Source organism: Talpa occidentalis, unplaced genomic scaffold, assembly GCF_014898055.3.
Source record: "Talpa occidentalis isolate TD23 unplaced genomic scaffold, MPIMG_talOcc4v2.1 talOcc4.2, whole genome shotgun sequence".
Classification (NCBI taxonomy): domain Eukaryota; kingdom Metazoa; phylum Chordata; class Mammalia; order Eulipotyphla; family Talpidae; genus Talpa; species Talpa occidentalis.
This window is the reverse complement of record NW_023602073.1, coordinates 55,814,619-55,831,380: the sequence shown is the minus strand read 5'-3', so window position 1 is coordinate 55,831,380 and position 16,762 is coordinate 55,814,619. Positions and strand designations below refer to the sequence as shown.

General features: G+C 51.6%; 4 protein-coding genes across 6 annotated transcripts; 1 reads left to right on the top strand and 3 right to left on the bottom strand.

Moving 5' to 3' along the window:
• Positions 1-47: 47 nt before the first annotated feature.
• PFDN6 (prefoldin subunit 6) lies at positions 48-1,416 on the bottom strand. Its single transcript, XM_037519517.2, has 5 exons — positions 1,250-1,416; positions 971-1,120; positions 690-760; positions 487-611; positions 48-260 (listed from the first exon to the last, which is right to left on the bottom strand). The coding sequence occupies exons 1-5, from the start codon at positions 1,329-1,331 to the stop codon at positions 131-133; spliced, it is 558 nt and encodes a 185-aa protein (XP_037375414.1). The 5' UTR covers positions 1,332-1,416; the 3' UTR covers positions 48-130.
• A 200-nt stretch (positions 1,417-1,616) lies between these two features.
• Positions 1,617-9,223, top strand: WDR46 (WD repeat domain 46). The gene is made up of 15 exons (XM_037519513.2): positions 1,617-1,755; positions 1,854-2,063; positions 2,173-2,253; positions 2,369-2,481; positions 2,602-2,689; positions 2,830-2,891; positions 3,157-3,261; positions 3,356-3,506; positions 3,621-3,756; positions 3,933-4,032; positions 7,346-7,659; positions 7,807-7,901; positions 8,055-8,150; positions 8,271-8,384; positions 8,471-9,223. The coding sequence occupies exons 1-15, from the start codon at positions 1,690-1,692 to the stop codon at positions 8,567-8,569; spliced, it is 1,830 nt and encodes a 609-aa protein (XP_037375410.1). The 5' UTR covers positions 1,617-1,689; the 3' UTR covers positions 8,570-9,223.
• Positions 7,594-11,233, bottom strand: B3GALT4 (beta-1,3-galactosyltransferase 4). 3 transcript variants are annotated; one of them, XM_037519515.2, is made up of 2 exons: positions 10,594-11,233; positions 7,594-10,437 (listed from the first exon to the last, which is right to left on the bottom strand). In XM_037519515.2, exon 2 carries the CDS (start codon positions 10,412-10,414, stop codon positions 9,272-9,274), a length of 1,143 nt encoding a protein of 380 aa, XP_037375412.1. In that variant the 5' UTR covers positions 10,415-10,437; positions 10,594-11,233; the 3' UTR covers positions 7,594-9,271. The 3 variants fall into 3 exon arrangements, with proteins under 3 accessions (XP_037375412.1, XP_037375411.1, XP_037375413.1); XM_037519514.2 differs by having other exon boundaries at positions 7,594-10,380; XM_037519516.2 differs by having other exon boundaries at positions 10,942-11,233.
• A 36-nt stretch (positions 11,234-11,269) lies between these two features.
• RPS18 (ribosomal protein S18) lies at positions 11,270-16,745 on the bottom strand. Its single transcript, XM_037519518.2, has 6 exons — positions 16,650-16,745; positions 16,081-16,179; positions 11,850-11,936; positions 11,671-11,772; positions 11,480-11,571; positions 11,270-11,376 (listed from the first exon to the last, which is right to left on the bottom strand). The coding sequence occupies exons 1-6, from the start codon at positions 16,650-16,652 to the stop codon at positions 11,301-11,303; spliced, it is 459 nt and encodes a 152-aa protein (XP_037375415.1). The 5' UTR covers positions 16,653-16,745; the 3' UTR covers positions 11,270-11,300.
• Between the last annotated feature and the right edge of the window lie 17 nt (positions 16,746-16,762).

The following is a 16,762-nucleotide window of genomic DNA, read 5'->3' as shown; positions in this document are numbered from 1 at the left end:
GGGGAAGACGACACAATTATGACAGAAGTGGCTGGTTGGAAAACAGCCAGGTATTTTCACATTTTATTAGCTACAGTATAGACCCTAGAGCTGCCTCATTCCCTCCCCTCCCCTCCCCCCTACCATGGGGTCAGGCCTTCCCAGAAGCCCCTGCCTTTGCTGCCTGGGCCCGCTGGAACTCCTGTTGCAGCTGAGCAAGGGTCTCCCTCTGTTGTTCTGATTGCCGCTCAAGGTCTCGGAGCTGGGATTCGTATCTCTTACTGAAGAGAGGAAAGAGAGAGAGAGACAATTGAGGAATCAGAGGTGCTTACTGATGAGGGTGCTGAGAGAGTTGGGTGAAAAAGTTGAGATTGAGGGAGGAGGGGGGCTAAATGAGAGGGGTTGGAGGAACCAGACAACTGGGGGCTACTCCAGAGAGCTACTCTACAAAGGTTTCTCCACAACTCTAAGAGTGTCAGGTGCATCACAGGGTGGCAGTAGACTCACATTTCAGCTGTGATATAGTCCAGCCTCTTCCCAACTGTGGCCCGAGCCTCCCCCAGCTCCTGTTTGACCAGCACGGGACCCAGAAGTTTAAAGACCACGTTGGACCCATCTAGCAGGGCCAGTTCCTGGAGGAGTGGGACATACATCTTCAGAATCATTGCTAATACAGGTCCCTCCCCGCCCCACAAATCCCAGTCTCTCACCTCCTTCACGATATTGTTTTCTGTTAGTTGTGCCTCCAGCTTCTGCCGCCCTGACATGGATTTACTCAAATCTAGAGTATGAGAAGAAAGATTTGGCTAAGGTATAAAAAGCGCCACCCGATCCCCACCAATCCCAGTCAGGAGAAAATGGAACCGAGGAAACAGACAAGAATGAAGGAGGAGGAGGGGACCCGGGTGGGAAAGACAACATCTGGGTATAGCTTCGGATTGTGAGTGAGTGAAGGGACTGGGACGAGGCTACACCGACCCTGCTCCCTTACCCTTTTGTAGCTGTTGATATTTCTCCACTTCTCCCTGTAACTTCTTCTGAATCAGTTCAGCCATGGCGGGGACGAAAGTCTGCGGGGAGTGGGAGAGGGGCGGCTGGATTTCACTCTGGAAAGGACCCGAGGTCTCGTCCCTGGCCTGGCCTGCGGAAATGACAGTACGCTTGAAAGGCAGCCTCTACCGGTTCGGAATATCCACTCTACTCCGGCTCCAGGGCGTGGCGGGCGAAATGAGACCCCCCAAACCCACAACCGAAACCGGGTCCTACTCACGTTCTCCTCTCAGTATTGAAAACCCGGAAGTAAACAAAGAATGCTGGGAAAAGACGGCGCCGGAAGTTGTCGCCTGACTCATTCTGGGAATTGTAGTTCTGACGTGTTTAGTCAGTGGCGTTCTGCTAAAACTGACTGGACTCGGAAGGTTTTAAGCAAGGTTGGAAACGAAGCTGGATAAAGAAATTGCACATTTCTTTGTCCCTGACCCGGACTTGCCTTTTCTCGTAACTTGGTTCTCAGCTGACGCTCGGGAGGGAGAGGCCAAGTCTTGCCCCTGCCCTCAACGGGGCGCATGCCCTTATCCAAAATGGCGCCTAGACGGCTTCATACCTGGTACGTGCTGATTGGAGAAGACCAGAGGACTTCCGGGAGGTTGCAGCCGTACTGTGGGACAGCTGAGAGCGATTTGCACGTGGGTCGTTGTTCGGGTGGGCTAGATGGAGACAGCCCCCAAGCCAGGCAAGGGTGTCCCACCCAAGAAGAACAAACCTAAGGCGAAGAAGGTACAGACCTCCCTGGGATGGAAGGGAAGTTTATAGCTGCGGGGTCGAAGGGGCGGGGCGCGGGCAGAGGCGCATCAAGGCTTCTGATGTGCCCGTAGAAACCCCGGCGATACTGGGAAGAAGAGAGCACCCCATCCGCCGCCGAAACCTCTTCAGGACCTCCTCGTAAAAAGAAGAGGAGTCGAGAGCTTTGTCCTCAAAAGCCAAAGAACTCTCACGTCCCTAAGTCCCGAATCTCCAAGAAGCCACAGGTGCCAAAGAAACACCGACAACGGAGGAAACCGGAGCCTCAGCGCACTTTGTCTGGGGTGAGCCTGGGACCTGAGGGGGTGGCGGTGCAGGTCGCCTTGTGTTTTGAGAGTGCGAGGGATGGGGTCAGCCCGAGTCTATCTACTAATAGTCTCCTCCCTGCCCTAGGCCCAGGACCCATTTCCAGGTCCCGCCCCTATCCCTGTGGAGGCGGCCCAGAAGTTTTGTCGCATAGATAAATCCAAAAAGGTGAGGACCAGCCGGAGAGTGGGGAGGGGTTGCAGTAAGGGTGAGTTGGAGGAATCAGGGACCCCATATAGCCTCAGGTTTTTCTTCCACTCTTCCTCCACCCATGATGTTATAGCTGCCACATTCTAAACCTAAAACCCGAAGCCGAATTGAGGTGGCCGAAGCTGAGGAAGAGGAAGTAAGTGCCAAAGCTGCTCGTTCTGAACTACTGCTTGCTGAGGAACCCGGGTAAGTGGACCTTAACCCCACCCCCAACCCCTGCTTTATGCTCCTCTCCTTTCTCATTTGTATGTGGTACACTCATTTCATATTAGAGAACCTTGCTGCAACTCCAACACTCACTTGCAGGTTTCTCGAAGGGGAAGATGGGGAGGACACAGCAAAGATTCGGCAGGCTGACATCGTGGAGGCTGTGGACATTGCGAGTGCAGCCAAAGTGAGCCTGAGAATGGGAAAGGGGTGAATGGGTTGACTGAGGAGCAGAGCAAGTGGGTGCTGGGTAGTAAAAGAAGGAATTACTGAAAGAAACCAATTACTTCTGGGTATTCTTTTTGTTTTTACTTCTCTTTTTCCCAGCACTTTGACTTAAACTTGCGGCAGTTTGGACCCTACCGCCTGAATTACTCTAGAACTGGGAGGTAAGGTTGAAATCCACTGAGCCTGTAGCCAGAATGTGGCCATGTCTCTTAATCGCTTCAGCCATGCCTGCCTCAGTCATACCACTCAGCATGTTTGGGCTGTTGACGTGGGGAGGGTCGTTGGGATTTGCTTGCCTGTGAGGGTGAGCATACATAACAGTATTTCTCCTCTCACCTGGAGAGGAGGGGCTGACATGGGCAGACCTCAGATGGTCTGATGACGCTCCCCTGCATTGACATCCTGTCTGTCCCCCGCCAACAATAGACACCTGGCTCTTGGAGGACGCCGGGGTCATGTGGCAGCTTTTGATTGGGTGACCAAGAGGCTTACCTGTGAGATCAACGTCATGGAGGCGGTGCGGGACATCCGGTCAGTGAGGGTGGGAGAGGCCAATCCCTGACTGAATAACAGCCCGTGAATCCCTTTCCCATTGAACCCTTCTGCCCCCTGCTCCCCACTCCAGGTTTCTGCATTCAGAGGCACTGCTCGCAGTGGCTCAGAACCGCTGGCTTTACATCTATGACAACCAGGGCATCGAGCTCCATTGCATCCGCCGTTGTGACCGCATCACCCGACTTGAGTTCCTACCCTTCCACTTCCTCCTGGCCACAGCTGTGAGTGTCTGTGGAGCACAGGGTCTGGGTAGCAACTCCAGGGAAGACTGCTCATCCTCTGGGACCCGGGAAGAGGGAGGACAGAGGGCAGTCAGGACTCGTTCTCTCTCTTAGTCAGAGACGGGGTTTCTGACCTACCTGGACGTGTCAGTGGGGAAGATTGTGGCAGCTCTGAATGCAAAGGCTGGACGGCTTGACGTCATGACTCAGAACCCTTACAATGCCGTCATCCATCTTGGACACAGCAATGGTCAGTCAGTGGCTAACACTCTCCTGATCGGCTTTTTTCTATATTTGTACTTCCCAAGACTCTTAAAATTGCTCTTTTGTCTCCTTTTCTTTCTTATCTCCTTGACTGTTCTTCTTTCTCTAGCATAATCACCTCATCGCCCCATTAGGAACCTTAGCTTTTCTCCTCTGACCCAGGTACTGTATCCTTATGGAGTCCAGCTATGAAGGAGCCACTGGCGAAGATTCTTTGTCACCGTGGAGGGGTTCGGGCAGCGGCAGTAGATTCTACAGGCACGTAAGTCACATGCTGGGGCAGAGGTGCTGGGAGGGGTAGCAGGTCATAGCCAGGCAGAAAGTTATGGAGGGCAGCGTGTCTTTAGAAGAGCAGACTGTAGTTAGACTGTCTGGGCTTAAATCCTAGTGTTAGCCACTGACCAGCCAGGGAAGTGTGAGTCATAGCACCCATAACTTCTGTGTGCTTCACACTTTCCTCCCCCTCCACGTCTGGCTGACTTTTACACAAGTTCCTGTGTCTTTTCCTTTAATTCCTTTTATCCATCAGGCTTTCACTGGGTACCTGTGGCAGCTGGGCTTTTTGCTAAGGTTTGGGAGGGGTATAAGGATGTACTGGCCATGGAGCCTTCCCTGGTGCACTGTTCCACTTATCCTCCATTTGTAAAACAAGTCACTGGACCTTGTAAGAATGGTTGCCAGGTGGTGCATTTCACTTCTGCTCAGCTGTCTTTTGTCATTCCAAACTCAGTGTGTCCATTATGGGACCAGTTACTCTACTCCCAAGGTTTCTCCTTGCCTGCTCCCTTTTTGCCACGTTTTCCTGTCTCTTGGAATTTGATCCCTCTAATTAGCTACTTAGCCCCATGTCCTTCAACCATTATAGCAGGATCAAAAGTGTCATTTACTGAGTGCTTTCTGGGTTTGGACTCTGCTAGTTGCTTTGCTCTTGAGCCCCTGTGAAGTCCTGACTGCTTTAACCCTTGAGCTTCGTTCCTAGGTCTGTTCTTTCCATCCTGCTCTCTCTGGGGACATGCGTGCTCACGAGCAGTTTCCATTGTCTTTTGGTGCCGTTGTCAGAATAAGCTTTCCTTCTTTTTTTTTAAAGGTTTATGTTATTTATTTATGCATATAAGAGTTGGGGTGTAGGGCCAGAGGTGCAGAGGGTGAGAGGATTCACCAGAGACAGAGTGGGGAACAGAACAGGCAGACTGACTGAAATACACTGCTGAGGGGAGCAGTAGGCGAGACAGGAGAGGTCTACTGCACCATGCGGGTAGCTCCCTGGCTGGGGATCGAACTTGTGCTGCAGTGGCTGCGGATAGCTTCATAGTGATGAGTCTCCCCCCTTATGCCACCAGGGAGGGCCCTAGTCTTTCCTTGTTTCACCCTGCTGCTCAGGAACCTTCTACATGAAGTATGTCACCTAACTCCATTTTTAAGTTATTTTAGAGAACATCAGGAAAAGGTGGCCACCAACTTAGGAAAGCCTAATATATGCTTGGACCGCCCCTCCCCCCATCTTTGTGGACAAATGATCTGGCCCCACTCTTTTGACTTCATAGCTGTGCCAGCCTGGCTCTGGGAGAGGGCAGAACCTGCCTTCTATATGCCCCAGGCCTAAGCTGTGGTTGACCTGCCCTGGGCTGCCTAGGTTAGCTGCTTCTGTGTTGTGATCACTGCACAGAGGTTTGTTCAACAACTGAAGCTGAATGGTTCTGCCACTTGATCTCAGGCCTATCCTGCTTATCTCTGACCCTCCTCAGAAGTGCCGCAGACAAGCCACAGGGACTTCAGAGATGAGTTTATTACCTTTCTCATAAGGTTTTCTGGAAACTTGAATCTTGGGTGCATTGGATTCTCTAAACTGTTTCTTGTGGCCTGGATGCGCATCTGGCCTGTGGACTGGTATTTGTGTAGGAGGATCCCAACACAGTGTGTGAGGGCAGGAACAACCTATGCCCCTAGTGCTGGTTCACTGAAGGGTGTGCCCTTGAGTCCCGGGAGCCCGGCTATTCCTTGTTTACACTCATGACCTTGCCTGCTGGTGGAGTTAGAGCCAGGGCCCCCATCGTCTGGTCTTGTCAGAAGTATCCTGCTGGGCCACTGTTCAGCCTCACTACAGGGTGGGTCTCCACTCATAGAATTCTTCAGTCCCCTTCTGGGTTCACAGCTCTTTGGCAAACATACATCCCCTGGCCTGGTACATCCCCTTTCAGCCTTTCTTTCTGAAGGATGACTAGAGCAAGGGTAGAAACTCATGTCTCTAAAAAGTAGACAACTTAGGCAGTGCACAATTCCTTGAGAGGATTTGGCCACCAACCTTGCCCTCCTTCAGGGAAAAGGTGCGTGTGTGGGGTGGAGGGAGTGCAGGGCCCTCAGGCATACTACTTCATGGCTTCCTGAGGCTTTCTCAGATCCATGAAGTCTTTGGTGCCAGAGAGCATTGTTGGAGACTTTGGGTTCTCGGTCCACTGCTTACGAGTTCCTGGTATGTCCATCCTGAGCCTCTTGAACATATTTCATACCCATTCTGAAAACAAATCTGTTTTTTCTGGCTCCACTCTGATGTTAATTCATTTGTACCTACTATATCTATTTCTTGTGCTTTCTTGGGAGTTAACCTAGAATGACTCAAATACCAGTTTTCCCACAAAGTGCACCCTGACCACGGCAGTCCACCCTTCGCTCTGCCAGGTTGCTGTGCTGTCTGGACAGTGGAACTTCACATTCAGGCCCAGGTTGTCTTGTGTTCTTTGACACATGTTGAGTAGGTAAGAGGGTAGACACTAATGAAATAAGTCTGACTTAAATTCTAGCTCTCCCACTCACCCTGATTTCCTTTTTCCATGTTTCAGTTTCCTCATCTCAGAGAAAAATAAAAATAATAGAGTTGGAGCAGGGAGCAAAATGAGTGAAAGGGATCAAGAGGTACAGACTTCCAGTTAAAAAATAAATTTAAGTCACAGGGATGTGATGTACAGCGCAGGAACTTTACTCAATACTGTCTGTCAGGGCCTCCCTGGTGGTGCAGGGGGTTAAGACGCAACACTATGAAGCTAGCCACAGCCATTGCAGCACAAGTTCGATCCCCGGCTGGCCAGGGAGTTACCCACATGGCGCAGCAGACCTCTCCTGCCTCGTCCGCTGCTCCCCTCAGCAGTGTATTTCAGTCAGTCTGCCTGTTCTGTTCCCCACTCTGTCTCTGGTGAATCCTCTCACCCTCCCTACACCTCTGGCCTGTACCCCAGTTCTTGTATGCATGAATAAGTCTTTTAAAAAAATAAGCTGTATGTATATACACACACATCGATATATGTAAAATGTACCTATTGTGGTTGCACAACAATGTGAATGTGCTTGGTGGCATGAAATTGTAGAGTCAAAATTGGTTAAATGGCAAGTTTTATGTTACGTGTGTTTTACCATGCACAAATAGGACAGAGTTGTGTCACCCCTAACTGCGAGGATACCTGCGGAGTGTTTGGTGTGATGGGAGCAGTAAATATCATTATTGGTCTTTTTCTCCCCACCTGTGCTTCATACCTAGACTTGCCCACAGGTCTGTGATTGAGCCCCTCTCTTTCTTTCCCCAGGTACATGGCCACTTCTGGCCTGGACCACCAGCTGAAGATCTTTGACTTGCGAGGGACATTCCAGCCCCTGACCGCTCGGACCCTGCCCCAGGGAGCAGGGCACCTGGCCTTCTCCCAGCGGGGACTGCTGGCTGCGGGAATGGGTGATGTGGTCAACATATGGGCAGGGCAGGGCAAGGCCAGCCCACCCTCCCTGGAGAAGCCCTACCTCACCCACCACCTCTCAGGCCATGTACATGGCCTTCAGTTCTGCCCCTTTGAAGATGTGCTAGGGGTCGGGCACAGTGGGGGCATCACCAGCATGCTGGTCCCTGGTAAGTGGGCCCGGGGATGGGACTCACAGTAAATGAACTCAGGATGGAAACTAGAGTAGGCCTGAGAGCCACAGGCAGGGCTTGGTCAGGCTGGAGCTGCTGGACAAGAGTTCCTATTGATGGCTCCATGCTCCTTCCTCCCGCCAGGGGCTGCTGAGCCCAACTTTGACGGCCTGGAGAGTAACCCATACAGGAGCAGGAAGCAGCGCCAGGAGTGGGAGGTGAAGGCCCTGTTAGAGAAGGTGAGGACGTGCTTGCGTGTGGTCTGGGGTTGAGGGTAGGGAAAGCTCCCCATACTGGGGGTTGTGGGAATGGTGGTCTCTGGCTTCTGTTCCTCTTGGGGGTCTTCCTCTTGTGACTCCTTACCCATTTTTGTCCCTCTGTGATACCTCCAGGTCCCTGCAGAGCTCATTTGTCTAGATCCACGAGCCCTGGCAGAGGTTGATGTCATCTCTTTGGAGCAGGAAAAGAAGGAGCGGATAGAGAGGCTGGTACGGCGCTCCTCTCACCCCCACACCTCTCCCCATATCCCCAAAGCTCGGGTGAGTTGTTGGGTACTGCCAGTTCCTTGCCTCTGGGGCTTTTGTGGATTTTACTATCTACTCTTCTAGGGCTATGACCCAGAAGCCAAGGCCCCCTTCCAACCAAGGCCAAAGCAGAAGGGGCGCAGCTCAACAGCAAGCCTGGTAAAGAGGAAGAGGAAGGTCATGGATGAGGAACACCGGGTAAATGAGCATTTTGTGCCTCTGTTTGTGCCTCTGGCCTGTCCAGCCTGCCCGTCTCACCTCCCCCATTCCCTTCCCCCCACCAGGACAAAGTCCGTCAGAGCCTTGAACAGCAGCCACAGAAGCAAGATAAGGCGAAGCCTACTGGGCACCGGCCATCTGTCCTGGATAGATTTGTACGCTGAGCCAGGCTCCAGGGTGGCATGAAAATCATCTCTCCCTAAGATAGCTTTTGGGGAAATGAGCCTGTTTCCTGGAATAAAGAGGGGGTCGTGAGCCCAGTCCCTGACTGGGGCAGACATCTGGTTCCAGGGGTGGGTTGGCATTAAAGAGGAAGGTGGTTTTTTTTTTTAGATACTGTGTCTGGATCATCCTTGTTCCTCTTCCCTGGTCCAGCCTGGAGCTACTTTAGGATCTGAGGGGTTTGGGTATCCTGCCTCCACCCTTACCCATTGCAGTTGCTGTGGCCTTAGCCTTGCTCTTTAGAGGTCTTCCTCCTCAGAGAGGCTGCCCTCTGCCACCCACATCCTTTGAGCAGTCCTGGCAGTCTCTAGGCTCTCCAGGTTTGTGTTCTGGGGATCCTGGTGAGGAACACACTACACTTGAAGAGGTAGAAAGACAAGTTTATTGAGGGGCGTGTGTCCCTCTTCTGCCATGGCTGGAGGGGACAGCTCCAGCATTTCTTTGTTCTTCCTGATGACCATCTTGGGGTTGGCAGACCAGTCCCCTAGGTTTCTCCTCTATTCTTCAGTCTCTAGTACTAAACATCCGGACAGAAAATTATGATTGCCACCAGTGAGGGCCCAGTCTTGGGCCTGTGAGAAAAGGTCATGAGGGTCCGAAGATGGTGGATAGGCCCTCAGCTCCTCCACCTGTGGCCCCAGCACTCAGCTGTGAAGCCAGGCTATTATCCGACAACGCGTGATGCCCAGGACTCCCTGAAACCAAGAGCACAAGGGTGCAGTCCTACCCCCTTTGGAGCTGCCCACCAGCTTCCAGGCTTCCTGCATCTTCCAGGGGTCCAACTTGTGGGAGGTCAGCAGGAACTTCCCATAGCAGCACCGGTCCAGGGGGTAGTGGGTGGCACCAGCTAGCCTGACACAGTGGGTTGGGGAGAGGCCTCCTCGTCGGGCACTCACCCCCACAAAGACATCCTCCAGTGGCAGAGAGGGTGCCCGGCTGGCCACTCTGAGCACAAGCTGCACAGCGGAAGCAGACAACACATAGCCTGTGCCAGAGGCATAGGGTGGAAAGGCACCCCAGGTGGGAGGCCACTGCTCCTCTGATATCTGGTGCTTGTACCCCGGTGTCCGAGAGGGGTACACCCGCCAGTGTACACGGCCCAGGTACAAAAGAGGCACGGGCTGGTGCCCCAAGGTGAAGTGTCCTTCCCATTGTTCATGTCCCACCTCAAGCCCTCCTTGGCCCCTCTGCCATCGCTGCGAGTGTCCCTCTCGCCGGAGCAGCTCTGATACCAGTTCAGGGACGTTGACGAACACATCGTCATCAGTTTTGAGGATGTAGCGGGCCATGGGGCAGTGTTTCTCTGCCCAGTTCAGTCCACTGAGGGTCTTGAGAGTAAGGTTGCGGTAGGAGTCCTGGAAGGCTGCCTGCACGATGTCCCCGTGGGCTTCAGACTCGAGGGCCAGCTCCTTGTGCTCCGAGTCCCAGGCAGGATGCCCCCTGCTCGGCTCTCCCAGCAAAAAGAGAGTCTGCACCCTGAGCCCCTGGGCCTCCCGCAGCCTGCCCCATGAGGACCGAATGGCGTTCCTTTGGTTGAGGTTCTCCGTGGCGGAGCACACCAGGATAAGCAGGAAGGGTGGGGCGCCGGGAGTCCTGCAGGCGGCCTCGTTGGGGATCAAGAGGCGGGGCAGGGCTAGGGGCGGCCCGGGCGAGGCTGGGGCTGGAAGCAAGGAGGCTAGCGAGAGGCTCAGCAGCTCCTCCTCGATACCGGAAAGCCCCAGGAGGGTCCAAACAATCACCAGTAGCAGGGCGGCTACGAGAAATCGCCGGGAGAGGCTGAAGGGCATGGTGTGTGACAGTCAGAGGGGAGCTGGAGGGAGGGAGAGGGTGGTTAGCCCGGGTCTCGGTGGCCTGGGTCCCAAACCGGCCCGAGGCGGGGCGGGCGGAGCATGCGGCCAGCGCCTACCCTGGGAGGTGGGGAGCGGGATGAGGGGGAAGACCGGAGCTGGAGAGGGAGCGAGGTTACCTTGTGGCGGCCCCGCGGCCCCGGAGCTCCGCGCCATGGCTTCCAGATGGCGACTCTTCCCGCCGCCCCTCCCCACACGCGCGGCGGGGGCCTGCCCCTCTCGCTGGAAGCCGCGGCAACGTGCCAGACTCCCCCGGGCGGGAACAGACTTCAACCCCTTTGCTAGAGGAACGCTGCGGAGCCTGTGGAACCGGCAGCAGCCTGCTTCCCCAACCAATCACGCCGGGAAGCCTGATGCTGGAGGTTGCTCTTCCGGGTCAGTGAAATCACCATCTCCCCAAAATTTGACTCCCAGCCCTCATCCTTTAGAAACTAGGTCTCTTTAAGTGGCCCAAACGAGCTACTCACCCCCAACAACCAGCGGCCCAGCTCTATCACCATGTGGCACGCCACCCCCCAGGAGCCTGATTGTCTAGACGCTGGTCAGGCTCCACCTCCAGGCTGGGTGGTTGGTTGTCACCTTTCATTTATCTTAAGAGGGCAGAGCCCCACCAGGTGAAGGGTTGCTTCAGGTGGGGCTGCAATTGGTAACTTGTTTTAACTAAGACCAAGGATACTCAATGTTTGGGCAGCTGAGTGGGTAACATCAGGAAAGAGGGGAGAATGCCTAACAGGGCTGAGTGACAGCATTCCACACCAGTATCCCCACAACAGAGAACCACACAGATCATAGCCGTATAAACTATTTATTTGCAGGGCCTAGAGATTTATTTCTTCTTGGACACACCCACAGTACGGCCACGGCGTCCTGTGGTCTTGGTGTGCTGGCCTCTGACGCGAAGTCTGCAAGTGAGAAAAGAGAATAGCCATGGGTCATACCAGTACAGAGAAGAAATCTCTGGGAATGTGGGGGAGTCAGGGAGATGAGAACCCTACCCCCACTCACCCCCAGAAGTGGCGCAGCCCTCTGTGGGCCCGTATCTTCTTCAGTCGCTCCAGGTCTTCACGGAGCTTGTTGTCCAGACCGTTGGCCAGGACCTGGATTTGGAAGGTGGAAGGATGTTCGTCTTACTCTACCTCCCACGACCAGTTCTAAGTGAACTCCTGCCTATTTTTCTACAATCTTTCCACACACACCTGGCTGTATTTCCCGTCTTTCACGTCCTTCTGTCTGTTCAAGAACCAGTCAGGAATCTTGTACTGGCGTGGATTCTGCATAATGGTGATCACGCGTTCCACCTGGCAGGCAGGACAAGGGTCAGATCTGGAGTTGGTGTCCCCCCTCCCAGCCCACCAGTCCCCTTCCCTGTCCTCACCTCATCCTCTGTCAGCTCTCCAGCCCTCTTGGTGAGGTCGATGTCTGCTTTCCTCAACACCACATGAGCATATCTTCGCCCCACACCCTGAGAAGATTTTGTAATTGAGTTTTAGTCTGCATTCTTTTTTTTTTTTTTAAAGATTTACTTTATTTATTTATACAAGCACTGGGTACAGTCAGAAGCGTGGGAGGGTGAGAGAATTCACCAGAGTCAGAGCGGAGAACAGAACAGGCAGACTGACGAAATACACTGCTGAGGGGAGCAGCGGGCGGCAGGTGAGGTCTGCGCGCCATGTGGGACCCTCCTCCGGTGACTAGGGAGCAGCCAGGGATTGAACCGGCGCTGCAGAGGCTGCGGGCAGCTTTGCAACCCAGCGCTCAACCACTGCGCCACTGGGGAGGCCCAGCCTGCATTCTTTGAGTCCCACTACCCAGCGCTTTGCATTTTCCACACTGCCCTCTTGCATTTCCCACACTGCCCTCGCCTCACTTGTTTTTCCAGATGTGAAGCCTAAATACAACCTATAAAGGGGATCAGGAGTACAGCTGGACCAAGAACAGGAACTTGGGGGTAGGTAACCCAAAAGCAGATCTTTTTCACACTGCCCAGAACATACAGTCATTGAACATGTTGTTGGACATAATAGCAGCAGCATTAAAGACCATACCGTTTTTAATCTCTACACTATGGAAGATGCCTGGCTCCCCAAGCAGATTGCAGCATAAAAGCAGGAAGACTAGGGTCTCTCCTGAGTTAACAGGACTGATCAGGAGGCAAAACTGTCAGTTGCTTGGGGTCACTAAGGGCTACAATGTTTGGGCAGGTTACCACATGCCCCCATGACCAAAGTTTTCCAAGGTCATAAACTTTGTCAGTGCCTAGAGATGACCGGAAGCTAATCCCTAAATCAAACTCAAGAGGGAATTAATGTTTACAGTGGTGGCACCACACCAACACCAGTACATCTTTCCACCTGAATTCACAAACCAGATTTGGTTTGGTGTGAACAATGGTGTGCTGGGTAGACTTAAGCACCTTCTTCCCACCCCCATGTAAGGTTATCTAGAATCTCAGGATGTGACCTTATTTGTACTAGGATTTTTGGAAATGTAATTTATTAATATGAGGTCATAATGGATTTGGGTAGGCCCTAAGTCCAATGTCTTGATACCATAAAAAATGAACAGAGAAGGCCACATAAGAGGCAAGAAGGCTGGAGTGATGCAGCTGCAAGATTAAGAACTCCAAGGCCTGACGGCAACCACCACTGGAGGGATTCCTAGAGCTTTCAGTGGGAGTCTGGCTTCACTGATGGATTTGGGTGTTTTAAGTCAACTCTGTGGTAATTTATCTTAATAGCCCCAGGACCTCTCTAAAACCCCTCCCTCGTGGCACACGGGACTATGAAGCTATCACCAGCCACTGCAGCACCAGTTACACCCCCGGCCAGGAAGCTACCCTCATGGCACAGCAGACCTCTCCTGTCTTGCCCGCTGCTCCCCTCAGCAGCATATTTCAGTCAATCTGCCTGTCCTGCTCCCCTGTCTCTGATGAATCTTCACTGCCCACCACCTCTGGCCTGCACCCCAGCTCCCTGTATGCATAAATAAAAATAAGTCTTTTAAAAAAAATGATTTGGGGGCCTCCCCGGTGGTACAGCGGTTGACCACTGGCCTGCGAAGCTGACCGCAGGCTCGATCCCCGGGTTCAATCCTGGGCTGCCAGCGAGGGTCCCATATGGCACGCAGACCTCTCCTGCCTCGCCTGCTGTTCCCCACAGCAGTATATTTCGTCAGTCTGCCTGTTCTGTTCCCTGCTCTGGCGAATTCTCTTACCCTCCCGCGCTTCTGACTATACCCTGTGCTTGTATAAATAAATCTTTAAAAAAAAGATTTGGGAATCAGATTATCAGAAGTTTGACTCAGAAAGATTAGGGTCTAAGTTCCTCATACGTAAATTTACAGATTAGAGTAGGCCTGAGATTTAGGTTGCAAATTTTTAGCTAGATGATATATCCATGGGAGGTGATAATTTCCACTACTTTTGAACTTTCAAAGTTTTCCAATCAAAAAATTTTAAAGTTGCTGTCAAGCTCAAGTTTTTGAAAGTGTGTTTTCACACTCTAGATACTGGCTTACCAGCCTAAGTCAGTCCTCCTTTCCTCAGTCCCAAGGAGCCCACTGGGATTTTCTATATCCAGAAGAGTAAATTCAGGGACCATTATTTAACTCTTTTTAGTAGAAGACCACAAAGTGTAAGTGTTGATATCCACCTACTATTAATCTCTAGAAAGTAGCTGGAACATTATTACTCCCGAAGGCATTGGTATTTTAGCAGAACAAAAATTCCTTATAAACAAGGCCAGTGGGCGGGCACCTTCCAGTCACTATGACCAACTAACCAACCTCTCCCAATTTTCTGAACAATTCACCTGGCAGCTCTCACCCAGATTTAGAGAGAGGATGAAGATTAGCCAGTCTTAAATAACAACCACAGCCAAAGTCTACATGTGGAGACAATACAACTAGGAATGGACTGCAGCATAACCTTGCAGGATCTGTATTACCACTTTATACCTTCTGCCTGTGTCAACTTCCATTCTTTACCCTTCCATTGGTCAATCAATGACCTCTGTTGAGGAACCCCTCTCCCCCGAAATTTTCTTCAAATACTTCCCCCATTCTAAATCCTTAACCAAAGACCACCAAGTTTTAATTCTCACCAGCAGAAAAACTAGCTGTTTCTCCTGGTTCGCCACAAAAGGAACAAACTCATTTATCTTTAGGCACCTTTCCCTAAAGGTGATAAGGGACAACAGGATCCTTATGAAAATTTTTAAAAATTTGGTTATTTATTCATGCATACAAGAACTGGGTGGGGTGTAGGCCAAAAGTGCAGGGAGTGATTTACCAGAGACAGAGTGGGGAGCAGAGGGTGAGACAGGAGGGGTCTGCTGCACCATAAGCGTTTAGCTCCCTGGCCAGGGATCGAACTCATGCTGCAGTGACTGGTGACAGCCTGATAGTGCTGAGACTTTCACCCCTGAGCCACTGGGGAGGCCTCCCTTAAGAAATTTGTTATCATAACACTCATTAACTACCTTACCTAAAGGTGCTTTGGTTACACTGTGGTTAGCTACAAAGATTATGGCGCACACTAACTAAAGCATCAACCAAACCAATGAACTTCAAAGAGGAAGGGTTTAACAGAAGCATCCTGTTAACCACACTCATCTTTTACATTCACTATCTCACTGAAGTACAGCAACCCTTGAAAAATGTACTGTACTTTACACTGCTACCAGGTCTCACAGGTTGCAGTCTTATCTACTATTGAAGAACAAATGAAAGCTGTGCTCCCTGCAGTACAGAAGAAAATAAAGGGTATGTCGATCTTGTAAGTCAAACGTAAACCAACAACTTACCCATAAAATATTTATCGGTTTCCTTTAAACTCTTTGAAACTAGACTACACTACCCCAGGTAACAAACACTCCCTAACAGGGTATTAGCACCTATCATACCCAAGAAGCTGAGGATTGTGAGCAAGACAGGTTAATTATCCTTTTCCCCACAGAAGGCACAATTAGGTAGAGCCAGTTCTAGAACTGCATGTCTTGATTAACGGAAAAATGATGTCTCCATCCAGAAGGCTTGAAGTTCATCAGGGAGAGAGCCAAGTTTGTACCCACTCATTGTTAACTCACGCAACTAGCCAAATACTGGTTTCCACTTCCACTGGAAAAAGGCAACGACTTCACCTCTGGCTTCTGAGTAAATATCCAGGCTCTATGGTAATGACACCCCTCCCACCTACTGGCTTCTTCACACTTAGAATCTGTTAGCATTTCCACTCAATCTTCTAGATGTAGTTATTATTACTAGCAATTAAGTTTCACAGGAAGGATGGCTGTTATGCACAGACGAGTGACAGAAATCAAACCTAGAATGGAGCTCTCAAGCTGGATAATGGTTCCAGGAAAACTGTAGTGAATCCCAGAAGACAACAAACCCACTTGCACCATCCTCTGAACTGACCTGAGACTACTCTTTGGGCTTTCATTACTTACCTTTTGGAGTAAATGTGGTAATGGGTTTAGTTGCTCCTTTTTTGAAACCCTGAGGTGATCTCATTGGGACTTAAATATTCTCAACCTCGTCCGATTTATGGCTTGTATCTTAACAACCTACATTTCACTTACATTTCTCTACTCCTTACCCTCCTTTACCTTAATTGCGGTGATGGCAAAAGCTATTTTCCGCCGCCCATCGATGTTGGTGTTGAGTACTCGCAAAATGTGCTGGAATTTCTCAGGAATCACTAGAGACTGACAGAGATGGGGGAGAAATCAGACACCGTGAAGTACCATCAAAACTTAACCTCAAGCAGGGAGCCTGTCACACAGGGTGCAACGACCCCTTTTCATGAACTGCACAGCAAACTCCTCAGTCCTGCGGACATCAGGTACATGAAGTGCGCAGGACTGAGAACATGCAACCTCTGGGGAGAGGGCAAGTTTCCTGCCTGGTCCCAAAAGTACACTCTGAGTAGCAGAGACCGGAGATGCCCATACAAGCCCAAGACTTTAGCGTGTTTCCAGCGCCTACGGGGTGACTTTTCCTCTGGACCCACTCCCCAGAGCTAGATGTCTTTACTCGTCCCTTCGCAGATGAGGGGTCCAAGGCTCCACACAGACGTTGCAGGCCCCCAGGATAGGATGTTTTTGGCCCCCTGATAGCAGATCATCCCTGCTCGAGTTCCGATGTCGCTGGATTCCCGCACGAACTCCAGTCTTACCATGGCGGCGGCCAAGCAGCGGCGTGTAGGCCTCCTGTGGAAGAGAGAGCGGAAGTTACGTAACAGTCTTATATACCCTACTCGGCGGAAGAGGCGGAGCGATCTTGGCAAAG